Below are 27,132 nucleotides of genomic sequence, written 5' to 3' on the forward strand. Positions count from 1 at the left end.
TTTTATTAACATTCACATGGCTTTCTTTTTTTTTTCCAAAGTTCCAGAGGTTTTCTTCTCATGAACGGGGAGAGAAGACACATCAATGGATGTAATTTGAATTTAGAAGGCACTTAAAGAGAGGCCTGTATTCAGAATTATTCTTGGCACATGTTTTGAGGATGTAAAGTGGAAGCCTTCTTCTGTGGGCATTAGTAAGGAGATAATTAAGACTACAGTAGGTAATTATGGTAGCTTTTATTACTGCATCTTTCATTAACTAATTATATTAATTTGGTAACATTTGAAAAATTCTTTGAAGATGAAAAGTGCTAACTCTTACTACCTTTAGTAGCAGCTTTGCTCTGCACTGGTCATAAATATTGAGGGCTTTTCTTGATACAGATGTACATCCATGTGTGTGGAGTTGCTGGTGTGTGTATATATATATATATATATAAAATTGTATGTTGATATCAGAAAAAGACTCTGCATTATCTGGCATGATCTGATCAGGTTGAGCAGCAACTTTCCTGCTGGCACTCTCTGTTTCAAAGTGAAAATACATTGGTATTTAATGTTTTTCAGAAAATTTTCCATTCTCTGTAATTATCAGTTATTTATTTAACCCTCAGACCAGAGAGGTAAATGATTGTGACCCCAGACTTGCCATTGGTGTGATGGAATCAGGAATCAAGTCCTGTCTACTCTCAGGAGCACACCAAAAGTAGGAAATTATTTCAGGTTGAAGAAGCAAAACATCATTATTTGTAAATACAGTATCTTCACAGTAATAATCAATAGCAAGAAATTAAAAATATTAATTATTTCTATTTATGTAATTCTTCAGAACTGAATTTTCTTTCAGGGAATCCAACCCTTCTTAAAAAAAATATCCTGTACTTAAAGGATAATCAAATCAGTTTTCATGTATTAGAGACTAAATCCTTCCTACATTCCCAGTTCATACTTGTTCCTGTGGTTCTTAGGATTCTTTCTCTTCCCAGCTTTTAGCTGATTTAGATTAAGCCCTGTAACAAACAGCAACAGTTAATTTCTGCCTTGATTAGAGATTTTTGTCATGCTGGCATCGTACCTTTCTGTCTCTCTAGGGCTCCTTGTCAAAAGTATGTGCTTTACAAGTTGGGGTTTTTTTAAAAAAACACCCTTTTTCACAGCCTCAGTCTCCCCAGGGTATCCCTCTGAATTCTTCTGCTCCTCTGCATCATCCCACCACCTCTGGGAGCCCCACTCCCAACTCCACGTGCACCAGCTCCACGTGTGCTACTCCCGTGTCTCCAAAGGGCTCCAACCTCCCATGAGCAGAGTTGGGGTTGAAATAAACTCCATTAAACCTTTTGCTGGTGACAATCAACCCAGAATGGAATAACAGGAGGGGAAAAGTGCCTACCCAGAGATGCAGTTTGGGACGTTCCTTTCTCCTTCCACATCAGCTGGTCCCCAACGTCTCCTGTAACACAGTGACTGTGATGGACTCGTCCACAAACTCCACTTCAGCTCCCAAAATCTGCCTGTAATATTCCAGTGGTGTGTTCTCCAAGCCATGACTCTTCTCTTCCATCCTTCTTGTGCCTCTCAGTGCTGCGTGCGACCAAAACAATATGATTTTATTTTAGGATCCTTTCCATTTTTAGAAATAAATCAAATGAATGTGCCCTTTCTACAGCTGTAATTCACCCACATTGTTGCAGCGGAGCTTATTATCTCATTTACATTTTTAAGGGCTTTTCAAAGTGTAGGATATCTGGGCTGGAAAGCAAAACATTTCATTTCTTTGTTCTCTGGCCAACACAAAGCACTTCCAAGGTCAGGTATGGTGTAGCCATTCAACAGCAAACATGTTTACATGGCATTTGAAAGCCCGTTTAACTGAAGAAAAAAATACTGTGTAACAGTGATGCAAGTCAACTTAGCACAGCTGAGGGACAGGGATTCATTCTGTACCTGGAAAAATTTAACTAAAAAAGTTGTTTTCCATTCAAGGGGGAAAAAAAAAAGCTTCTGATGCTTAAAAATTGGCCTGGACTTTTATTTTTTAATCCCTTTTTCTTCATCTCAGCTGTTAATTAATCATAAGTTCTGTTAGTCTTTGGGCAAAAAGTGACACTTTGAAGCTGTAGAATAAAAAAATGCATTTCTAAACAGAACAAAACATTGGTTAGTTTTACAAAAGAGATGTTCTGGGATGTACCTGGGGTAAGTTCTCTTCTGTTTTTAAGAGTTTTCTACGTGGCAAAAGCTTCCCTGTCTGATTCAGAAGATTTGGGAGTGCTGGGAGCTTCAGGAATAGCCATCAGCATTCAGGCTCTGGCCACTGCCTATGAAGCTTTTTGACAATAGAGAGAACTTTCAATGGGTTCTCTAAAAAGGTGCATTATCCGTGACATCCATCATAATTCCTCCTAGGAAATTAATGGGCAACAAACTTGCTTAGTTCTAATTACTCTTTTCAGAGCTTAATCATATGCAGGAATCTACAGCAACCCTGAGGTTTTGATGTAACTTTTTCTTTTTGGCACAGCTTTGGTCAAATGCTGATCTTTTGGTTTTACTTTTCCTGTCATTGTGCTGATAGAAAAGCTGGAATAGCCAAATTGAACATTAATTACTCATGGAATGTGTGCAATGCAGCAATAGGCCAAAAAGTGTCTAGTTAGAGGTATTTGTGATTGATCTGAGGAGTTAGTTGGGGGTTTTTTTGCCATTTCAGTACAAAACCTGCCAACAGGCAGTTATGATGTGATTGGAAATGTCTGTGAGCTCACAGTATATTCTGGTCTGGACAACTGGTGAATGAATGACTGTAAGACTTGATAGTTTGCTACACTTACATGCCATAGTAAAAATCCCTTATTTCTAAATTTGAGACATTTTCTGCCCTTGTAATGAAATAAAACACGTGTGCTCCGTGCTGGCAAACACCATCTCGGGTAGGTGAGCCTAACAAAGGCTGTGTTATCTGAATTTCCCAAATGAAATCACTTGCAGATGCATTGCAAACCCTCAGATTTATAAAGGAACTGCTCATTTCATCCTCTGAAGAGCACGCTTGTTGTAAAGAAGAAAAGTAAAAAGGGAGAAGTGAAGGGAGGAAAGAGCAGGGCACCAGTTCTCTTTGCCACCATGTGGTTGCTGTCTTTAAGCAGGAACAATCTGAGATCCTGTTTGGTGCTCAGGACTTGCAGATCCGTGTGCTGGGTGTGATATAAATCTGTTCTCGGGCACAGATATGTTTGTATGTAAACACATACATTTGGAAATACACATCCCATCTCTTGACCGACTTCAAAGTCCTGTGAAAGAGTCAAACTTGCTCTTGAGCACAAGGGAAGGGTGACTGATGTGGGGCAAGGTTTCCTCCCTCCTTATTTTTCACTGTTAAAAGCTGATCCTGAAATAGCAGGAGAAGATGGGTCATACTTTGTAGTTTATCCAAAACATGCTCCGGGAATGTTCCTGAGAGTCATCCTGGACTGGTTATGTCTGGACACTTTGGGCTTATGGCAGCATTTTTGTCAAATTAATTGGGTTTCTGGTGATATTTTTGATACGTGGAATGACCCCTCTCCTTATTGCATTTCTGCATTGCGTGACCTGCTCATTTTAGTTTTTAAATCCGAGGGTGCTTGTTTGTGTTTTACCTCACGAGATCAGATGTACAAAAAGAAAACAAAAAGCCTGCAATTCCCACATAATTCCCACATATATTTCGTTATGTTAATGCAAATTCCTGGTACTGCAAGACTTGTTGAGTACTGAACACGGGTTGTACATTCAAAGCCTGGATTTCAACACTGCTCAGAAGCTGCGATAGCGTAAAAGTCCCTGGGCAGATTTGAAGTTCATGCTTGGGTCTGGTTACAATTTTTGGCATCAGAACATGTAATAGTCTTACAGCTATAAGACTTTAAAGTTAATGTCTGGCATCACTTCAAAACAGCGTGCAAGATCTATCATAACTCGTCCTCTTAATAGCAATTCTATCCTGTAAATTATTGGAGAGGACAGTGTTTCGGTGCTGTGGAAAAGAGCAAGGCTTTTTTTCTGTTAAATCTTTGCCCCACGACTACTTTTAATGATCCTGAGTTATTCAGGGGTGTTCTGCTTGGAGGAAGCAAACATCAACCACATGGCATGTTCTGCAAAGTGCCCTGAGTCCGTAGGCTCAGGGAGGGGCAGGGGCACCAGGGGAGGGTCAGGTTGGATATTAGGAAAAATTTCTTCACTGGAAGAATGGTCAAGCATTGGAAGGGGCTGCCCAGGGAAGTTGGTGGAGTCCCCAGCCCTGGATGTGTTCAAAAAAGGAGCAGATGTGGCATTTTGGGATGTGGCTTAGTGGGTATGGTGGGATTGGTCAGAGGTTGGGCTTGATGATTTTGGAGGTTTTTTCCAGCCTTAATGATTTTGTGATTCTGTGATTCAAGGGTGCAGCTCAGCTTTTTAAAAAGCAGCACTGGAGGCTCCCTCAGTGGCATTTACAGCATATCTCCAGCACAAGCCCCTTCCCAGGTCCAGCCCTGCCTCTCCCAGCTGATGGGTATCAATGCCCCCATTTCCTGCCATACAAAAGATAACTCAAAATACTCCCTTTCTGAGGCTGCAGCCGCCTCTGTGTTGGTGTCAATCCCCCTTCCACATTGTGCACTTTGCCTCGAGTCAGCACTTGCAGTTAACAATGCCTTTATTCAAGCTGACAACATCACTAAGCTTTCAGTAAATGTGTAAGTAAATGTTAAGCGTGTATTCAAACATCCAACAATGAGTAGGAAACTTTCAAAAAAAAAAAATCTTTGAAACTTTGTATTGTTTGTTTGGTGTGTATCTGTTAGAAATAACATAGACTATCAGTTCCTTGGGGCACGCTGTTCCTTTGTTAAGCATATAACAAAAAGATCAAGGCCCTGAGTGACTGCTGTAATAAAAATAAATATATAAGAAGAACAATAATGACAAAATAAATTTGTCCATGCATTTTATGGGCCTGGTTTAGAAGTGATTACTTCTGAACTAAATAAAGATCGGATAGTTGTGGTAAAGTGACATGATCATAATGTTCCTTTTATTCACTGCCATTTATACTCATTTGTAGATCAGATGCTAGACTTGACTGCGGGGCGGGAGGGGAGCCCCTCGTCTCGGCCAGCATCCCATTTCAGTAATATGGAATACATTTTCTCTGCAAATTCCAGGCATTGTTTTCCAGAGAGGGGATTATTCTTCTGGCTTAAAGGCAAAATTATTGGTACACTGCAAAACTGTCCCTAGGTTGAACAAGATGACAGCAAAAACTCTGAGACATTCGCAAATGCCGTTGTTGCAGTTGCAGTACTTCTGTTTATCTCCCAATCATTGAGGGTATTTATTGCATTTTTAGTATGAATACTTGCAGATTATAATAAAGTGGAACTATTATGACATAACTGCTGTTCACTCAATGGTCCTACCTGTGCAGATCGACTCAGTGAGTGGCCAGAGTGACTCTGTCACCTCTCAGCACCGAGTCCCGCTGGGAGCACACCCTCACCGTGCACCACTTTATTGATCAGCTGATGGAATGACGTGACCCATGAGTTTTCCTGCCATCCCACATTTCTCAGGGCGTGTTTTGCATCCCTTGGTGTCGTTGCAGGCCTTGCAGGACGAGCTGGAGAGTTACCGCAGTCAGGTGTACGCGGCCGAGAGGAACCTGCAGCGCCACGAGCTGAAGGCCCAGGAGCAGGTACTGGGTGCTGTCCCCTCCCCACCCTCTTCCCTTGGGCAAGGAGGTTCCGTGGTTGTAAATAATACCTTCCTTCAAAGCAAAAAAAAAAAAAAAAGCACATATTTCCCTGCAGATTTTTCAGCCAGCTTTCTTTTCTGTTTTGTTGGTAATAAAAGAGAATTAAACTGTCTGAACCCTTCAGGCAAATACTTATCTCCTGCTCTCTGTTGCAAGTTGGTATTTCGGCTATTCTGGCTGCTAAACATTTATTTTGTACTGACTATTTTCAACTGGCTGTACTGTTTTAATAGAGTTTTCTGAGGCTATTCAAACCTGTTGTTTGTATGAAGAGAATTATAATTGGGTGGGTATCTGAGCTAAAAATAATCTTTATTCCTGATCTTCTGTATTCATTGTCCTAACATGTTGTCTGTAAACAATTTCATATGATTAATAGTGCTGAAATTTTTCTGGACACTTTCAGTGAAATCAGAGATTTAGTGTGCTTTGAGCAAAATATTGTATGTTGTTTACAGACTAGTTTTGGAACAGAAGGTCAATGATCTGCATTCAAACCAGATTAAATTGAAATAATCAGGCAAGTATACAGGTGATGAATGTCTGAATCAGATAGGAATTCATAGATTTCTAATACAAATCAGGTTTTGCAGCATTTGAGAGCTTTATTTGGTGCTAAGTAAACAGTATCAATAGCTTATATCCTATATAAAGCATTTCTAACTCCATACCTGCAGGAATAATAAGTTGGGGTGGTTGTAGAAGATTAATGTTCATTAATTTCATATATTTTTTCCATGGTTGTTGTTGTCCTACTTGCACATGGGAATCCTCTTTCACATTCACATATTTCTGGAGTGTCAGTAATTAACTGTTCCATTCTCTTTCCCCTCTGCCTCCCAAATCCAGATGTTGGGCCAGGTTCATCCTAAGCTGATGAGGAATTTGGTGTAGTGAGTGAGTTGGCCTACAAGCCTTGCATTTTGGCTTCAGAGTCTCCTGGAAAAGGAGGAGGACAATTAGCTCTTTAAGACACGCTTGTCCTTCCCAGGGAAGAGCACTGGCTGCACATGAGAGACATCCTCTTCCAAATCTCTCCATTTTTTATGTTTTTCTTTGATGTTTTCTGACCCATTTTGAGAGAGGATCCAGAAGAAGAAACAAAAAAAATTACTTGTGAAATACAGAGGTAGAAGGCCTGACATGCAGATCCACGGGATGGTCCCCCCTTTCTGCCTTCAGGGTTTTCTCTTCCTCAGCATCTGCTCCAAACCAACCTGCAGAACTGTCCTGTCCACAGTAAATTAATGAAGGACGAGCTCAGCCAGTAACATGTTGTTCCCCAGTATGATAGAACAGAAATGTTATTTAAATTACAGTTTACTGTCCATCTCTGAGCTTTTCCTGCAAGGTTGTGTTGGCAGAGTTTGGTGACACTCATGTCCAAGTTCATCAGTGGTCTTGGCTCTGCCATTCATCCATTGGGACTTTCTGAAGAACTGGAGCCGCTGAAAATGATTTTGTTTAGGTGGCTTTGGTCTGTTTTGTAGACAAACATTTTGGAAGTTGTTAGTGTGTCTTCTCGGTGACTGGTTAATTCATTAGTTCTGCTTATCTCTCCAGAGGAAAAATACAAAAAGGACAGCCCTGACATGTTTCCAGTGATTATGTTTGGCCAGGGCACCTGTAAACATGTTCATCAAGTGTTAACAGTAGTTAACGACTCATCAGCTGATCAGGGAGTTGAAATATTCAAGGCAGTAACTTGTTTTCTGCTTTTACCAAACATTGCCTGAATCAGAACATAAAACATGGAGATTTGTGCTGGCACTGTTACAAAAGCCACTTTCCCGAGCTTTTACATGCCTATAAATAAGGAGGAGAGAGGGTTAAACAGCTTCTGTTTTTCATTAAAAGCAAAAATCTTGTGTTTTGATTCTATAACAACAACAAACAAATGAATGAGACATGAAAAAACATTTTGTTGTGCTTTTAATTAAAAATAAAAAGCTGTTTCTCGTTATGGCTTGTTGGGTGGTATCTTAGTGCTCCATGTTGGCTGTTTTTTCAGTGCAATGTCCTTATAACTCTTCAGTCTCTGAAAGTGACTGACAGAGCTGCAGAACTCTAACTCTTTGTTACAGTGACCCTCTGGTGATCACACAGACTTAACCTTTCATTATTATAATTATCCAGAGAGACAGAGACAAACTATCCCGTAAATAAAGGGGAGACAATGCGTTGGACTCTGTCTGTGCAGAGCCGAGTGTTGCGCTGCAGTTGGAGAGCAGCAGTTGTTTTTGTGGAGCTTTTCCACTCCCATACTTCATATTCTTGGCTGAACTTGTGTTTTCTCCTGTTTACTTTTCCTATCCCCTTTCAGTGTGAGTAGGTGCAATCACGTTGTATCTGTGTTGTCTCACCAGTGGTTCCAATCACGTTTGTCAAAAGTGCTGGGGACTTCTCCCACTTTGAGTAGCCTAAATAATTTTACCTTTTCCATAAAGGTTGTCCTGTCTCTGTCCTGGTTTTCCAGGACAATGATCCATGTGTTCAGTAATGCTACACCTTAGGGTTGGAGTCTCAGAGCTGTATCATCTTTCCCCATGTCAAACTGTTGGATGTTTCCTTCAGAATTTAGATGTCCACCTTCTTGAGACATATAATTGTATTCATGGAAAGTGGCAAACTGGCAGCAAATGAAGTGTAACTCACATTTTTTTTTTTTTTAATTTATACTCCCAAGACAGTTAAAACAGTCTGGGAAGGTTTCTAGGAAATTTGGGTGTGTCCAAAAAGCAGCCTGGAAGTTTCTTATATCTCAGTCCTACATAGCTCTGGATATCAGCTTTCTGTCAAGTGATCCCATTTAGGTTGTGTTCCTTATCGTGTCCTCTTGGGGTGAGTGTATCCCTTGGTTGTCCCTGATACATGTCTGGATCTAATTCCAACAGAAATATCTTTCATCCTACTAAAAACGTTTCTCTTAAGTCAAATGGCCTTGTGCATTTGTCAGTCACAGTTAAAAAAATCTCAATTGTTCATACAGGAGACTTTACATACTGTGAGTGTGTAATTAAAAATGACTCACATCACTGAGAGCTTAAGCATGTCCTTAATGAATTCAGGAATTTAGGCATGTGCAACAAATTTTGCTGAATTGGGGCCTGTATGAAAAATTCATGGTAGTGATCTTTTTGCTTTACTACCTAGATTTCTTTAACATACCTAATTTAACTTCAAATCCCCTTTTTTGGAAGGGTAATCACCCCAACTCAGTTTACTGAAAAGCTGCAAGAATTTCTCTTTTGAGAAATACAAGCAAGAATTTTCTCAGAAAAAAAAACCCTATTCTTTTATTCCTTGTTCTAATGTTGTAGCTGTCGGGGTGGATTGAGTATGATGTAAATTTGGGGATAATAGAGGGGGAAAAGTTCTTTGTGTTTGCAAAAAACTGAACTAGCAACATTAGAGATACTCAAACCATACTCCTTCAAGCAGTCAACTCATAAATAGTCTTAAAGGAGAGAGATTCTCTGAGACAGAAAATCAATTATGTTCAATTCATTAATATTGCTGAGGAAATGAAGGAGAATAGCAATGGGGGTTTCCAGCCCTTTAATTTCTTTTTCCTCAAGTAGATTTTAAAAAAGGGAGAAAGGAGTTATCTCTGAATGAGGATGTTGTAGAAGTATTTGGCATAAAATGGAGCAGCTTAGTTTAAGTGGATTTCACTCGTGTTCAAATGAAAACAGGAGTGATAATTGTAAAAGAGCCATGATTCAAAAGCATTCAGCCAGTGTTCATTTTTAATGTTTATTATCCTGACTTGCTTGATTTTTCATGACTGCTGGATATTTACCACACTCAGCCCAACTTACTGTTTCCATGCCAACTAAATATATTTGTTCTCAGATGAATGCTGTGATGCATCCTTCTGAAATTTTAGTTGCTGTGTAGCACAGAGAACTTCTAAGGTTTGCCACACCTTCTCCTTGCTGGGAATAGAGCTGCTTGCCAGAGGATTTGTGGAGCTGTGAGCAAGGAATCAGTGAGACACAGATGAGCAACATACGCTGGTGTCCACGGTGTGAGTCCCAAGTAGTTCTTAATCTGATGGCTGGAACACTTGAGTACTATTATCCCTTTAGTTTAGGGCTTTTGGTCCATATTTCTTTTCAGAAACATTATCTAGTGGAAGGTGTCCCTGCCTGTGGCAGCAGTATTGGAATGGGATGATCTTTGAGGTCACTTCCAACCCAAAACATCCTGTAATTCTACAATTTTTAAAGGTATCAAAATGTTTTAAATCCGAGGCCCCTGCCTTGAATTTCCAGACTTTCTCAAAGTGTTGTCTTTCTCAGTCACCCAAAATCAGGCAAATAAGCTCTAGATTATGTATTTAAAAGTCCAAGTTGGCTCTGTGTCCAGCTGCAGGTGAGGAGGACGGAGGCAGCCTTTGTTTCACCGGGCCGAGGAGCACTTTGGAAACTTGAGAACCAAGAATTCATGGACTGGAGGTGGTGAGGGAATCCTGCTGTTTGCTCTGCTTGCTTCAACCCACGTCGCTGAAACGCTTCCAGATTTTCTCCCCCCAGAGACCCATTCCTGCTCCCACAGAAGTGGGAAGGAAGCTCAGTGTGGATGGGAGCAATGGTAACCACAGCAGTGATTCACGGGGAGCAGCCTCTGGGGCCGTGGGGAAGAGAGGGAGAACCTGAAAGAAATTTCCACCGTGGCTTTCAAGAGCAGCAACACCAAATGTTGTCACATTGAAATCGTTTTCCTGCAGCTTCTGTGTGTGACCAGCACGGATCAGAGAGGGTGGGTTTGAAGAGTGTTTTGTTTTCCTGCAGTTCTGGGAGGCTGAGGAGGGACCTGCTGTCATCTCCTCCATCCATTGCTCTGCTGACACCCCCAGCACTGGGGTCAGGAGGGACCCGTGTGTTTCAGCTGTTTTCCTCCCATAAAACATTTCATATGCTGTGAAAAATGTAGGAGCCAACAGGCAGAGGGGATGTAGCTCCCCACAGGCTGGCACCTGAAAATTGGATGGTTCCACATCTGCAAAATAGAAGATTTCTAACTACTTATGGTGGATAAATTTCAAATTTAAAATATTTCCATTGAAAAGAAGATGTTGGAGAGCCACAGAGGAACAGTGAAGAATGGGATGTGAGTGTGAACATGTTGCTCAGGCTGTTTGGTGCACACAGACCACAACATTGAGTTCTGAGGGTGTTCTTAGTCCCTTTTCAGCCTTCCCAACAGAGGCTAGTGGGGAAGAATCAGACTAATCCTGGTTATATCTCTGTAAGAGACCTTTCATGGATATAGGTGCCTCTATAGGTGTATGGCAACGTTGACTTCATAGAGTGGTTTGGGTTGGAAGGGACCTTAAAGAACACCCAGTTCCAGCCCCTTGCCATGGGCAAGGACACCTTCCACTAGACCAGATTTCTCCAAGCATATTCCACTTGGCCTTGAACACTTCCAGGGATAGGACATGGATTTAGATACAATGAAATGACCAAAGACATTATTTGGAGCCCAATTCTACCCCTTTTTACATTGGTTTGTGTTCACCATATACACAAGTCCATTGATATATTCATTAATCACTTTGATGCAAAGGTGGCCCCCAGTTTTTTAATTAAGACTGGGATTGTTAGAATAAATCATAATTTTGCATTTGGCACATTTTATATTTTGTCTAGCATTTTCTTTAATGACTGCCTATGAAAGGAAAGAGAATTAAAATGAATATAGGAAATGTTTCTGTACAGCGAGAAGTTTCAGATTAGCAGAAGGAGATAGAAGCTGAGATTCAAGCAAAGAAAAACAGCTTTGCAGGTGGGATTTGAAAGGAGCTGGAAATCAATGGAGTTGAAAGTTCCCAGGAGCTCCATATGGCAGGAACTGCGGGAGAGAAGGCTCTCACCAACTGTGCAACTGTCAAAGGGAAAAGCGTCGATGATGATGATGTACGTGTGGAAGTCAGTGATCAAATGTTAGCTTTGGTAATCAGACACAACTGGAAAATACACAAATATACACCTACTTTATAGAAGAGAATGAATTATTGGAATGAGGTGGCCAGCTGGAGAAAGACAGCAAACAGAAAAGTACAGAACAACGAGTTAAAAGGGAAAAGAGAATTGTTACCAAAAGAGAATAGAAACATATGCCAGTGTGGAGGAATTAGAGAGCATTTTAAAATGTCAGTTTTCTTGCTCTTCGTCTTAAATAATAGTGAACGAGAAAAAGATCTTTCTTTTAAGAGAGCAGCACCTCATTTGAGAGTGTCTGTGGTTTGCTTGCTTATTATCAATTAAGGGGATTTTGTTCTTTCAGAAGCAGTTAAAGTAGGACTACAAGGGACAGAGAGGCTGGTACTTAAAGCAGGGAATCCAAAAAAAAGGAGAAAGGGGAATGAATGGAGGAGCCAGCAGATGACAGAAGAGCAGAGCAGAGACACCTCATCTCCAGAGCGGGCTCCCAGCGGTGCCTGTTCAATTAGTGAACTGCCCCACTCTCTTTTTCTAAGTGATGAGGGGCCTGGATGGAGCGGAAAAAGACTGGAAAAGACCAACTTTATGCTGATCTTTACCTTCATTTAAATTCTGAAGTATTATTTTGTTTTGATCACCCCCAAGTGCCATTCCTCAGAAGTCCGTCCGGGCAGCGCAGCCGTGGTGTCTCCTGCCCTGCCCAAAGCTGGGCAGGCTCTTCCCAGCCCTTTGCAAACCTGGTTTTCCAGCTGAGACACCGATTGGATTTTTGATTCTTGGACATGGTGATCGTAAAAGGAGCTTCGGATGATTATCTGCAAAGATTTGCTTGTTCACACAGTCAGTGTGAAAACCTTGAGCCTGATCCTGCTGCTGCTGAGCTTTGGGAGCTCTCGCTGGCGTTGGTGAGCACTCAGCACCTCCTGTACCAGACTCTGGAACCTTCCCACCCTGGATGGGAGGGATTCTGTGGAAGGTAACACGTGCTGGAATGTAAAACTGAAATGCATAAATGTGTTCCAGCGGTGGTGTCAGAGTTGCTTTATTTCAGACTTCACCATCCTGATAGTGCGTTAGGAATCGGCTGAGCCAGAAATCAACCCCATGTGTTGGACAGGATGATCCCTGTGGGTCCCTTCCAACTCGGAATATTCTGTGATTCTGTGTTTTCAGCTTTGGCCCAGCAGCACTGGGGAGCAGCTGGGCTGGTTTGGGTTTGGTTACTCCCAGTCAGGGGGTGTCAGTGGTGTGTCCCCCCCTGTCACCATCACCCCATGGAGGGGACAACCCTCCTGCTGCAACACCAACCTCTCGGGCCTATAAATGAAGAGCATTGACAAGAGCTGAGGGAAATAACGCTCAGGGAACAAAGATGGCATCGGCAATGAATCATCTGGAAGGAGAAGAAAATAAGTCCGGGATCCTCCAAATCCCAGCTGGAACAATAGCAGAGCCCTGGAGAGGGGGAGGTTGAGAGAACAGCGTGAATTTTCTAGCCACAACATTCCTGGTTGTTCCATGGTGTTGACAGTGAAAGCTTTTATTCCTCTCCAACTCGCCTAATCCCAAGAATCCTGTTCTTGCCATATGCAGCCCACTGGTGGGTTGTTTTCTTTTCAAAAAGCTTTGCCTGCCTTCCCTTCCTTTGCAGCTATGAATTATATGGACTCAGATTGCTTAACTACAAACAGAGGATTTTCCAGGTGGGAGATCTTGGTTAAGAAAAGAAAGATATCGAAATACAAGCCACTGAAGTAATGAGGCCACTTGGATGCAGGTTGGGGGGGAAAAAAAAAAAGGACTTGGAGCTTGGAGCTCGGCAGGGCTGGAGGTCCCCTGGGTTAGTAAAACAACAAGGCAAAAATGTTTTGGACGCTCAGATGCTTTACTAGCTCAAGACAGACAAACAAAGAGGATGTCTATGCCACCAATTTATGTTTTATTGAAACTGTCAGGACAGGGGAGGTGCTCCAGCAGTATTTCCTCAGCGGAGAACAACATGGTGTTCACTTGACAAAATGACTTTGCTCAGCTGATCTTGCCCGGTTACTGTTTTCAGCTGAGCCAAATTCAGGGGATTTATGGCGTTCATTACTTTGCTTAAGAACTTGAGAACATTTGTATCAAGTTGCATTCTATTCCTCTAAATCTGGAGGAGCCATATTTCAGCAGCCCGTTGCACAGTAAGAGCCGAAGTTCCCACTGCCCGAAAGGAGAGAGGATGTGGCCTGAAAGGCAGCAGATATTCATGTTGGATTATTTTCTGAAAAGACAAATGTTCAGGCCTTGATCTTCACTGAAACAATTGATACATCGTTGGATCCCTCGTTTGGAAAAATTGTTTTCAGCAGATTCCAAGCTCTGGTTAAATTTTCTCTTACAGCAGAAGCCGGAGAGCTCTGAAATTTAAGGAAATTGCCAATTTTGGTTGGTTTGGTTCCTGGGTTTTAGACCTTGCCCAGAGTGTCCCAGGCCGGCTGAGGGAGGAAAGGGGCACATCTGGACCCACAGAGGTTTTGTGGGAGTGGAGCTGTGCTCACTTAGACTTCAGGAGTGCTGAGAAGCAAAGGAGGAGTCCCTGCAATTAGGGAGGATACAAACGAGCAGTGATTAATCATTCTTTGCATTTTCGTTTGGGGTTTTTTTTGGTTTTGGTGCTGTTCTTGATTGGGGTGTTGTTGTTTTTTAATTGGGATGGCATTTGTAGTGATTTCTCCTTCACGTGCCCTTTTCAAAGTGCTTTCAGAAAATTCCTTCAGCAGTGTTCACAGCACCTGAAAGAAGCTGATCTGTGCAATATTATTAATATCATTACCTTCATTTAGAAGGAGGAGACTTTATTCTGAGATTAAATGATTTGCCTAAGGCTGAAGGAGTTATTTTTACCTTTTTGGTACCCTAACCTGTTTTCAGATTTATTACAGCAGATCTTTCATGTCTTCATTCATGTGTGTTGCAGAACAGATGCATAACCTTTTTAAGGAGTTTTCTCTTTTAAACAGCATTATAACATGCAATTGTTTAAATAATGCAGGAAGGGACTTGAGAGAGACAGGAAATTACTTTTCTCATCTTACTCACCCTGAAACGTGGAGAAAATTTGATAACAATTAAATGATCCTAATTATGCCTTTTGGTCACTATCCTAGTATTTCCTGGCACATGTGGAATTATTATCCTTCATAAATATTACAAACAGGCAGAAATCAAGATAACTGAAAAACCCACAACACCCTAGTTAATTGAACTGCCTTTTGATTCTTATCTGACATAAACACAATGTGTTCATGCCCTTCAAGACAAGATTTATTTTTTTTTTAAGGAACTTGAACAACTCTTCTGTGGTGCCTTCATTTGCTTTGGCACTGTTTACTTCAGAGTTTCTTTTGCAGTTTCCTTATGCTCCTCTGGTTCAGATAAAGTTGTTTACAGCTGGGAAATCTGGAGAAGATTCCATTATTTAGGGCTTTTGAATTTTTTGTTTGTTTTTTTTTTTAATGAGACAGATATTTTGCAGCAGGGCCAGTGTGTTCTCAGCATCACAGACGTCTTGGGTGTAAGGAGGGAAGATCTGGCTGTCGGGAACCTCAGTAGGATCTGGTGGAGAGCACGGAAGAGACCCGGAATATCCTCTGCTTTGCAGGCTGTTTTCAGCACATGGGCTAAAATGCATCTGCTCATCTTGAAGATGCTGTGTTTCTCCTGGTTGTGCTTGAGTTGTTTCTTTCCAAAAGGAAGGGGAGTGACTGGAACCCAGCGAGGTGTCAGTGGGGCTCGTTCCTCCTCGGTGCTCCCACCTGCTTCCAACCCAGCCCCACAAACATCCCTCTGAGGCTTTTAGAGGTGATGAGTGGCTGCAAAACCAAACTGTGCCACCTGAAGAGTTCCTGAAGTGGTAAAATTGAAACTCATCTTGCACTAGTGCCCGAGGAAGTGGCTGCCACCATCCCTGGAGGGATTTAAGATCTTTGTAGACGTGGTGCTGAGGGATGTGGTTTAATGGTGGCCTTGGCAGTGTTGGGTTAATGTTTGGACTGAAGGCTTTTTCCAGCCTAAACAATTCTGTGATTCTCTTGATAAGCCTGACTGCTTGGTTTGGAAAGCTCAGGTTTGGGATATTTCTCTTCTGGGCATCAAACCCAACTTTTATGTCTTTGAGAATGGTCAATGCCCAACTTCATTAACTGGGAGTCTGTGAAATTTCAACTGCCCTGCTTTTGGCATCACTTTGTATAATTGTGTGAATATTTGTCTCTTCTTTTTTCCCTAATTTATCGTGTGACTGAGCACACATGAGCTACGTGTGGCAGCTTCAGCTTTCCCTTGTTCCTGCTGACACCAAAGATGATTGATGGCAAAACTCTAAACCTCATATGTTACCCACCAACCTGAATAAACAAAGGCCAGTGTGGCAGCTTAATATTAAAAGCTATAAAACCTTCCTGGGGGTTCATGGATTAAATCAACTCACTGAAATGAATTTAAAAAAAAAAAATCTTTCTCAGGACTGAAGAAAAACGAGCACAACAGTAAATGAAATAGAGCCATCCTCATCCAGCAGACTAAAGCCCTCCTGAGGGCTGAAGAATTGCAATTTTAAACATCCCTCAAGAGTGCAAGAGGAGACACAGTATTTGTGGATCCTAGGGAGGCAGCTTGAGGCTATAAAAGAACAAAAAAGCCCTTTAAGGCACAAAAAAAAAAAGTTATCCCTGCAGACACAGCTTTCATTGGTCAAAAATAAGTGCTAAAAAATAAAAACCTTCCACCGTTAAAATGAGCATCCATCAGCCCACTTGGAGTTATAAGAAGTGATTTAGACTTTTGCCATGCACTATTTTAATCTCTTGGGTCAATAAACCTTGATAATAACTTCAGCCAAAAATACCAGCAGGTTGTTCACCAGAACATGGCAGGAAACAGCTGGGAACTTATTTTCATCATATTGTGATGCAATTACTCGTGAGCGCAGCTGAAAGTGCCATATTTTGTCTTCTCCAACAAATTGGAGTTGTATCCAAAAGGACAGGTTTCACTGCAAAAAAAAAAAAAAAAAGTGTCTTCTCTCTATAACAGAGCAAGGAATGAGCCCAAGCCATGCTGCAGCTACCAGGGCTTGTTTCTCATTTTCTTTCTCCACTTTCAGCTGACCCCATAATATATCTCTATTTTTTAAAGCATAGCACATATTTCTTCCCGGCTTTCCAAGAAACACCTCTGTCAAAAGGGAATGATCCCTTGCTGCTTTACAGAGTTAATAGCAAACATTACCAGCATTGTGAAAGCACTTATTTAAAGGACAATTACAGGTTAAACTATTAAAAGCACTGACCTGGTTTCAAGAAAACTGTTGCACAATTAGAACATTCTTATTTCCCTCACAGAGCTGTATTAAAAATTTTTGTTGCATCTACATATTGGCCAGGTGATCATGTAGGTCCTCTTACCCATGAAATAGATCTTTATTGTTCCAAATTTAGGAAATAAAAGCATTTTGCTGCTCTGGCCGCCTGTTTCTGGTCTCGTCTCACCGAGAATAAATGGAACATGTTGAATCAACTGAAATATATGTTTCTGCTCTATCAAGGTCCCCACCCAAACGAGCTGTTGGCTCAGAAAATATTTATCCTGGCAAAGCACCTAGGCATTACTTTGGAAGCCTTGATAGAAATAGTAGCATAAATTTATTGGTGTAGCTTTCAAAAACATAAATTTTGATCGCTGGCTTAATAGACAAGCAGAGTTCAAACAAGGTTCCCTGTCTCACCTCTTTTTTTTTTTTTTCCTTTAGATTTGCATAGTGGCATCACTTCCTCGCAGTTCCCAAGGAAAGCCTCTAATTGCCCATTTGCATAAAGATTTGGCGATTTCTCTGCCGTGTCGGGAGGGGGGGATGACTCAGGGGGAGAATTTTCCTAACGTTTCGTCGGGATTGTTTTATCCCTTTTGTATCGATAATTGCGCGATGCGTTAACGCAGATTTTGGCAGGAGCTGCTTTTCCCGTGAGAGGGTGGCTGGGGGTGAACTCCGAGCCGGGTTCTCACGTGTGGGAGCGTGTGTTGCTCCTTCCAGGCTGGAGCTGGGCCTTGGAACTCCTGCCTTCTCCAGGTTTCAAGGCTGAGGTTTTTTGGTTTGTGGTTGCAATGGTTAAGATTTCAGCGATTTGGGAACTAAAAATTAGCCCCAAATGGTGTTGGAGTGTAAACTATTGGGGAAAAAAAATGGTTCAATTCAAAACTTTAAAGGTATTTTATGAGTTAATCTGATATTGAGTCCCTTTGATCCTTTATTTACATATTCAGCTGCTAATCCAGAAAAACACCTAAGTCCTTGCTTAATTTGAATTAAGCAGTTAATCCTATTGGAAGTTAAGTACAGATGTGAAGCCCTGATTCAGCCAAGGACTAACAAGGAGTGTGAGCATGTCCTGGGTGAGGGACTGACCTGAACCAGACTCTCTGGACTTATCCTGGGTCAAGACTCAGCAAAATCCAACCCCACTGGAGGGACACAAAGCACAACCCTTCCAGCTGATCTCTCTTCATGTGACACTGTTTCCTCAGCATCTGTGGAATAAGGTTATGGACTAAAATGTCCTCCTCGTTTTGGGGTGAACATCTGGCCTTGCAACAGGTCCAAGATGCTCAAACCTGTTTGCTGAAAGTCCCGTAGACTCCGTGAAGTTGAGGAAGACACAAAGTGCAGTGAAAAGTAGTTGTATGATGAATTTAAAAAAAAAAACCAACACCAAAACAAATCCTTAAATGCGTCTGGAAGTTGAGAAATTTTGTAAAAAAATTCCTAGGAAACAGGAATTCACCTTGCCTAAGGGAGCAAGGGACAAATGTCTCTCCAGTGACCTGGTTCAGATACCAAAGGCAAAAAGAAAAGATTTATCAATTTGCAAAGTGTATGTCTCTATAAATGCTTAATTAAGATGGATTTAAGAATGATTATTGCTTCTTCAGGCCATGTCCCAAGTAATGGCTTCCTGGGTTTTTTTCATTATTTTTTTCCTCTCCGTATATTTTTATTCTTATGTTTTCTTTTTCCTTTCTTTGTCTCTTTTACCTCTTCTGCTCCTTAGGGGTCTTTGCTGTTCTTTCTTCTCTCTCCTTCCTCTCCCTTGATGGTCCAATTCTGTGTTTACTTGGACTCCAATTTGGGCAAAAGAAGCAAAAAAAAAGTTACTTTCCAGCATCTAAGAGTAGCCATTTATGTATAAATTTATTTTTGTTCTCTTACAGTTGATCAATGTCCGAGAAGAATATGAAAAAATCCTTAAAGGGCTGATACCAGCAGCCTCAAAAAAGGAACTTGAAGACACCATTTTATCTTTAAAATCTCAGGTAAATTCTTATTATTGTCCTTCAACTTTTTGGACTGGATAAAAACCATCTGTTCTAGACAGGAAATTATGACCATCTAAAATTTGGCCAAAAATACTGAATGAGTCTCAAAACCAAAATATGGCAGCACTCACATGGTTCTCACTCAGTCATTTTTCACAAGGCTTTTCTCCTCCAGTTTCCTCACCTTGAGAGCTACCAGATTGTATCTTATCCCAGATTTTTTCCAGGAAAAATTGTGTGATGTTCAATATTATGGATTTATATCTCAACCTTTCAAATATAGCACACAGTTAACTTCCATCCTCCTTACCCTGTTTCTCCTGCAGGAATCACTTCACTGTTGCCTATAAAGGGTGCAGAAGAGGATTAGAAATAATTTTATTTTCCTTGCAGCCTATATAATAATACAAATGATATTTCTTATAAGATATTAGTCCAAATGTTCATTGTGGTATTTCTGCATTTTCCTCTCTAAAGAGGCCCTAATAGACATCTGTAATGTTTTGTCTTTAATATTGCAAACCACAAGCTCTTCTAGAGTAATGCAGAATCAATGTGATTTATATGCAATAGACCATTAAATTGGCTAATAGGAATATCCAAATGTCACTGGAAATAGGGAACAGCTGATTAATTGGGTGTGTTTCTTGCACATGGTTCCCACAGAAGTTATTTGGTGCTTTTCTGCTCAGTGCATTGGGAGCTGGAAGAAAACAAAATGTCATCATTGCCTGACCTCACATGAGGAAGGATAAAGAGCAATGAAGAAGGGTGGTCATAGCTGGGGGATAATGGGAATCCAAGGAAAACACTGTCAGTACTCACATATAGCTGGTGCAGGGCCATGCATTTCAGTGTGTTGGGAAGGACCAGGAGCTGGGATCTTTCCTGGTTGAAGGGAAGAACTGAGAGACAGAGCAGCTCCTGACTCAGAGCTGCCAGGAGCTGTGGGAAGAGCAGGAGCCCTGAGGACACACTGGACAAGTTTGGGCTCGGCACCAGCACACCCCTTATACCAATTTTCAGGACCATTCAAGAAATTATTGATCTATAAACTCTCCATTTCCCTTTCCTATGCAATGTCTCCCTGTGGAGATTTTTGGTAATTTAAAGTATTTGGGGTTTTTCTTCCCCTTTTTTTTTTCCTCTTTGCAATGCATAAGGGTTATTCCGTAGCAGTTTTTGCTCTGCATGAGCCACTCGCCCTGGCAAAGGCCACCTTCAATGGAAGTAGGAAATTTTCATAGTGGAAACTCACATTTCCCTGTGCAAGTGGTGACACAACTTCAACACTTTGGCTGTAAACACTCTGCTTCCACCTCAAGGGATCCCTGTGGAAGTGATTCTCTCATTTAAGTAAGTTGTGGGAAATAAAGAGTTAAGGGTCTAGTGGGCCAAATCTATTTCCAGTTGATAGTAAAAAGCTATTTTTAAAGACACTTTAAAAAGGGACTATTAGCACTGCCTGGTAGGAAGCATTACTCTGAGCTAACACAAGAACACCACACCTTTTAATGAGTTAAAAAAAAAAGGTAGAATCCGATATCCACCTGCAGGGCTTCTGTGAGAGCAGCAACAGCGTTTCAAAGGAGGTGAAAGTAACTCCACACACATTAAAAACCTGGGTGCTCTCCCAGAAATTCCTGGCTGCTGGCTGTGTTTCCAGCAGCACGCTGTCGTCGCAGACCACTCGGGGAGCTGGGCCCTCTCTGAAGCACAGGTGTCCTGCTCTTTGAAAAATTGCTGAAATTCCTGTTTGAAAAAAACATCAAGACAAGAAGGGCAGTGGAATCTCTGCACCTGTCAGGATTATTTATTGTTGGAGGAGGATGAAGAGGATGGGCTGGGTAAAGAGCACCGAGCGAGGGATAAAAATAAACAGGGGGGAAAAAGAAAATACTCGAGGCTTGGGTGAAGTTTTCTGCAAATGTTGCTAAATATAAAGGAGGCTGCCTGGTTGTCTGCTCCTGGGGAGATGTCCAGCAGTGGATGCAGTGCATTAATAAACATTCATTTTCCCACACTTGGAGAACAGGTGAGTACCTTCATCACAAGAGCAAAAGGGCAGGGATCAGAGAACAGGAATCAAATGGGGGCTGAGAGGAGAACTGGAGCTCCCAAGCCCTTGCATAACCCATATGGTACCACCAGCTGGGTTTAACAACTGGTTTGACTCTGTTCCTAAAGGAGTAGAGAGTGGGCAGCTGGAGCAGCACCAGGGAAGCCCTGAGAACAGTCTTCTATCAAGTATTAATTCTCCCGTGCAGCTACTGCGTTTTATTTAGGCAGAAGAGACCAGAAAAAACACATTTTATGAAAGGAGAGCAAATATATATTATCTGGAGTTTTGTGTCATATTTTCATGTGGGGTGTGTTTTACAGGTAAGTTTTCTGCAGAAAAGAATCCTCCTGGAAGACCCGAACGCCCGACACGCCAAAAAAGTACGGGATTATCTTTGATCCATTTGTACCATTTCACACCTGTGGATCCCACTTCTTGAAGTTTTACGGCTTAATTAAAACGCTCCGGCGTGGTTGCTGTTTGAAAAGATCCTTATTTTCAGTAAACAAGCATCTGAGAGCATTTTTTCCCAGTGCTTAGTCAGGACTATTAGAGCAAGATTAGAGAACTTGCAGGTGCATTGCAAGTCTGGGCTTTGCCTCCACGTTGAGGATGAGGCAGTGGCTCAGAGCACAGCTGCAGCTCTGCGGTGATGCCACCTCCTTTTAAGATAGAAAACAATGATGCAATGCATAATATTACAGATCACATCTTCAAAGTGCCGGATCTCCACGAGCCCGAGGTGGTTTTTTTTCAGACATTTACACCCTCCAATATAAATTATGGCAAGTGCTGCAGCCATAAAAAGCCTTGCTGTGCCTTTAGAGTGAGTGATTCACGTGGAGAGGTGAGTACAAGGAAACTTCCTAGGAAAGCCACTCCATCTTTTATTATATTTACAGGCTTTGATGATATTTCATATCTCACGTGAGGGTTTTCTTGTAAAAATGCTGTGAACATTTGTAAGCTATTTAAACAACTGTGAAAATGTTAGAAGCGTGGAAGTTGTCTGAAAATATTAATCCTGAACTATTTGTTAACAGGAATTAGCTAGTTGGAAACTGAAAATGTCATAGATTCTTGGTAGTAAGTCCAGCATAGGTAACTTTGTTAGAAAAATATAAAGCTCCAGGCCTGCTGCCCACTGGACCCAACCCTGCTTTCAGCCTGTTGTGTTTTTAGAGTAAAAATAATAATAAGATATAACTAACAAGAATCTCTTCCTTTTCAGGTGTCTGCTGAAACGGTGGAATCTCTTTGATTGCCAAATGGACTGCTTTGAATAGGTTTGAAGATTTGGCTCTTGTAAATTCAAATGCAAAGATTACTGGGTCTTTTGTTAGCACAGAAATTTTCATGAAGTTCATGAAAACATACTCATTGCTCGTGCCAGCATGGTTTTTGTTGTATCTTCCTTCCATTATTTTTCTATCATTATTTTATTACAGACTTATGCTTTTGATATAATTTGACTCCATGCTGAGCTCACTTACTGAGCAAGTAGACTTTGCTCTACTAATATTTTTGTTATTACTTCCCAATACCATTCTTTTCACTCCTAAACATGAAGAAAATCCCATTTTCTATTATTACCGTCCAAGATATTTTAACATATTTTGACATTGTTCTGTGTCCATGTGTTTACATAAGATTAAAATATTATTATTTTGTTATATTTTGTTTTGACATTATTGTCCTGTTCGGGCATCTCACTCACTCACCCTCAGGAGCCACGGGAGTTTTGTATGGCTTTGTTAACTGGGAATATATGCTGTGTTTCAAGGGATAATCTTGGCACAAGGAGGAAAACACCGTGATGACAAGGCAGGCCCTGCTGCCAGTTCTGTCTGTTGTTGGGGTTGTGTGCACTGGGCACAGGAAAGTCCTTCCTCAGTGATAACAGGGGCATTGTTGGAAAAGAGTTGGCCTTGACTCTGTGTGGGCACGTGCCAGCTCTCCATGATGATCCTGGGAAATCCAAGTAGATTCCAGAGAGTTTGCTGGGATGGGGTTTGATGAGATATGGGAAGCTGAAGGACCCTGACAGTCCTGGTAACTGTCTCTGCTTCCCAGCCATGGAACAGCATCCTTATCTCCTGGCCATCCCTGAGCCAGAGCGTGCATTAGTCCGTGTGGAATGTGTAAATTCAGATATGCCCAACACAAGAACAGGATTTGATTTCCTGGGCACCATCCTGCCACCAGCATTTGGATCCAGGCACAGTGTTGGCCTGAGTGCTTGAGGTGGGGCCATAAATTCCTGTCTCTGGCAGCAGTGGTGAGACCCTGTGTCTCCTCCCTCACCCCGATGTCACCAGCACTCCCAATCCATGGTCCAGGCAGAATTCAGAGGGTCCTGCTCCCTGCAGTGCCCGGGCTGGAGGTGGTTGTCCCGCCAAGGCCCAGCTCACCAGCTGGGCTCTTATCTCCTCCTGGCACTGAGATCAATGAGGACAGGCTTTGGCAGGCTGGCTCCATCCACCCCACCTCCTGGCAGTGCCAGGGCGCTCCGTGCCAAACCCAGGCTCCAGCTTCTGGGTGCTTTGCTGGTTGTCAGCCCGGCCCAGGCCTGGGCAGGTTTTCCAGCTCCCTTGAATCAACAAGTGATTCTTCTAATTACAGATAAGGGGTTGTCAGGGCTCCTCTGATAAGGGAGGAGGTGCTGTGGCAGGTGCCACAAATCCTTGCCTGGGGAAATGGGGAGATCTAGGGGGAGGAATTTGTTGGGATGCATTTAGTTAATTGTGGGCAGTAAAAGGGTTTTACCCCAAAAGGTGCAGGGCAGGCGTCTGCAGGAGGAGCACCAAGAACTCCTGGGGCAGCAGGTTGAGGGCACTGGGATGTACCCACTGGGTACAGCCCTGTGTCCAAATGGGGACAATGACAACTCCTCTCATGCATGAGGAAAACAAGGTATCTTTGATTCTGCTTCTCTGCTTGTGTTCTTCCGTGATATTCAGATGGTTCCAGTGCTTTCTAGGGCAGTAAGGAGTTTACATCCATAAAGAAACACGTGGACCTTCTTCTAGCTGGTTGAATTCAGGACTGGATTTCCTTCTTTTTGATGGAATTGAGCTGCTGATGTCGTTGGTGATCATAAAGCAGTTTGGGGAAAGTAGATGTTGGTCGATCAGGGAGTTTTAAAACTCTGAGAAACTCTGTCCAACATCAAATACAGCTTGAGGACCGCTCTGAAGGTGCTTATGAACCTTGTAAGAACTTAAATATAAGGTTGGCTGGAGTTCTCTTGTAATGGTTGTTAACATTGCTCTGATCATTTTGGTAACAGGAGTTAAAGGCCAAACTGAAGGATTAGAAAGGTTTCCGTACCTGTTCCTTGCTCTCTGCATCTCTTTTTCCCCACTCAGTAAGGAATTGCCACCTGTCAGGAGTTGGGTTCATTGTCCCTAAAACAGAGTCTGGCACAACCAGCTTGAGTGGGGTTGCAACTTCTTTTGTCCTTTTTATTTATTTATTTATTTCACCAGTTTTGCTCTGTGAGAGAAGATTGTTTCGTTCTCTATAAAGGAAAAGGCATCATAACATTTTCCACCAGCACAAGGGAGGTGACCCTTATCAAGGTGACACTTTATTTCGGTGCCACTCACAGTTCTTGTGTTACATGTAACAAAAATGCTCCTTTTTGGTACAGCTGGAAGGGAAGGGAAGGGATACAACTCCCTCCTTCTCCCAGCCCTCTGCTTGCAGCTACAACAGAGCTTTAATTGTGCTGGGGACAGCAGATACTCCTGGTACTTGCCCAGATCTCCCCTGACTGGGGTGGTTTCAAACTCAGAAATGATTTTGCTGCGCAGAAAGCAATTTTGTTGTGACTAGAAGGAAATATTTGTAATCACTAGAACATATTCCAGCCTTTTATTGCATTTTCTGACAAACACGCACAGCTTTGATTCCGACGCCGAGTGGTTTTGAGAGAGGGTGTGTATGGGATCTGGTTTCTCTTTTTTTTTAAATTATCTTAGTGTACTGCAAGTCCTCCCCAAATCACAAAATGGACTGGAGGCACCACACAACTGAATTATACATGGTCCCTTTCGGAGGGTACAAAGGAAAAGTAAGACGTCAGATATTGTATGAAAAAGTTTCGGAACACAAGGTCATTTTAATTCAGGCTTTTTTTTTCCAAGGAACTATCTTTTCCAAGCTTTGATAGTTTGTTCAAAAAGGTCATTTCTTTTAAGCCTTTGTCATTAAAGAAGACTCGTTCTTTAAAGTGCACTATCAAAGTGTGCAGAAATTGCAAGTTACTGAAACCAAAATGCACGATTTTAAGGCTGCCTACTAAAGCCCTCTTAAAATTAGATGTGCTCTGGTACTGGTGGCTTCTTTGATAAAGCCAGGGGGAGATATGCAGTTGGTCAATTCAAACTAAAAAAAAAAAAAAAAAAAAAAAAGATAATTAAATAAAACTTTTCCTCCCTAAATTAGAAAAAAAAAATTGTGGAAAAAGTGCTGAAAGAACTGAATGAGGATCTGATCCCACGAAAGCCTTGTGTGAGAGGAAGAGGGAGTGTGCTGGGTTTGGGAGCAGTTTGCAGCACTTTTACACAGTGATTGTGCAGCTCTGTTATGTTATCTGGCATTTGTCATAATGTAAATAAGGCAAACCCCTGGATAAAATACCATTTATTTACCATTTGCTGCCACGAGTTGGTCTCTCCTTCACTGACAGAGAAACAAGGAACAGCAAAGAGTGAAGACTTTGTGTCGTGCACTTGCTCTGCTGTCCCTCATCCCAATCTCTGCTCATCCCTTTATCCCATGGACCTGACCATTGGCTACAGGCCATAAGGGCTCTGCTTCCTTCCAGGCATCCTTGGGAGAAGAGATATTTTCTCTCCTGATGGTTCTTCTAATGCTGTTGCTAGTAACAGGAAACTTTAATTTTCCTTTCAACCCAGATATATTCAATTTTCAGGGCAGTATTTTCAGCAGAGCCTTGGGAAGATGGACACAGAGCTTCACATGAGGAGGATTTAGAGCTGTGACCTCCTTTTAGCATCTCTCTGAAGCAATTTTATCTGCAGACCCAGGTCCCAACAGCCTGTTTGTTTTAAATGCTCCATAAACTTATAGACTAGTGGACACAGAGATGTGCTTTATATATGTCAGGACATGCTTCAGGCTTAGTACTTGGGACTGGAAACAAGGAAATGTGTGTTTGTAGAATGAGCAAAGGAAAGGGATACCTTTATCTCAGCTGGACAATGAAGTTATAACACAATATTTCCAACTTCATAACATCTATTCACCAGAATCTTGTTCTTCTCCCATTGAAACCTGATATTGAAGTCATCTCAAAAGAAGGTCGTGGATCCTAATTCTGCCATTCTCTTATTCAAGCCAGACTAAGATGTGGTGGGTCAGTCCTGGGATCACAGCTGAACACTCTTTCCCCAGAGCAAGTGTTTTTTAGAAAGGGACTCCTCAGCACTGACACTTCCTCTTTAAAGGCAGAGCCCATCTAAATCTCTCACCTGAATTTTATACAGTCAGTTTTCATGCAGTCAGACTCTAATTCTGCATCTAAGGGTGGTGGAAAAACAGCCCTAAGAAAGCGAATGACTCCATGTGGGTTTCATGAAGAGTCAGAGCCTGGATGTTTGCAAGGCTGTGTTTAATTGTGCTCAGGAATGATGTTACATCTTCTGAGACTTATCGACACTTGCTTGTCATCTTCTTGTTTGTTCATCCTTGTTGGGTGAGGTCACTGGCTGACTAATTTCAGTATAGATTTGAATCTATAATGAAAACTCTGAATGAAGACTCTGCTGCTCCACTCAGGAGATCCTGGAAACATCCCCACAATCCAAGGTTTGCTCCCAGCACAGGTGGTGCCCCTGTGATGCTTCAGTGCCTTTGTTCAGGCCTTTGATGTGGTTCTTCCTGCAGCTCTGTGGGTGTCATAAACCACTGGGCTGCTTTGCTGCAGTTGGACATATAAATACTGAGCACAGTAAAAATGG

At 41.9% G+C, this 27,132-nt stretch overlaps 1 protein-coding gene across 4 annotated transcripts in view; it reads left to right on the forward strand.

Annotated features, from left to right (window-relative positions):
• CEP112 (centrosomal protein 112) overlaps positions 1-22,818 on the forward strand; it is a 148,741-nt gene extending 125,923 nt beyond the window's left edge. For 2 of the 4 annotated variants that reach the window (XM_027691448.1, XM_027691451.1), the window contains 4 exons: positions 5,630-5,719; positions 18,979-19,080; positions 21,903-21,992; positions 22,377-22,818. In XM_027691448.1, the coding sequence (XP_027547249.1) occupies positions 5,630-5,719; positions 18,979-19,080; positions 21,903-21,992; positions 22,377-22,406 (312 nt within the window). In that variant the 3' untranslated portion in view covers positions 22,407-22,818. Of the gene's footprint in view, positions 1-5,629; positions 5,720-18,978; positions 19,081-21,465; positions 21,526-21,902; positions 21,993-22,376 lie in introns of all 4 variants that reach the window. The other 2 variants (XM_027691449.1, XM_027691450.1) reach the window with 2 other exon arrangements.
• The last annotated feature ends 4,314 nt before the right edge of the window (positions 22,819-27,132 follow it).

Source organism: Neopelma chrysocephalum, unplaced genomic scaffold (genome assembly GCF_003984885.1).
Source record: "Neopelma chrysocephalum unplaced genomic scaffold, ASM398488v2 Primary Assembly neopelma1_84, whole genome shotgun sequence".
NCBI lineage: Eukaryota > Metazoa > Chordata > Aves > Passeriformes > Pipridae > Neopelma > Neopelma chrysocephalum.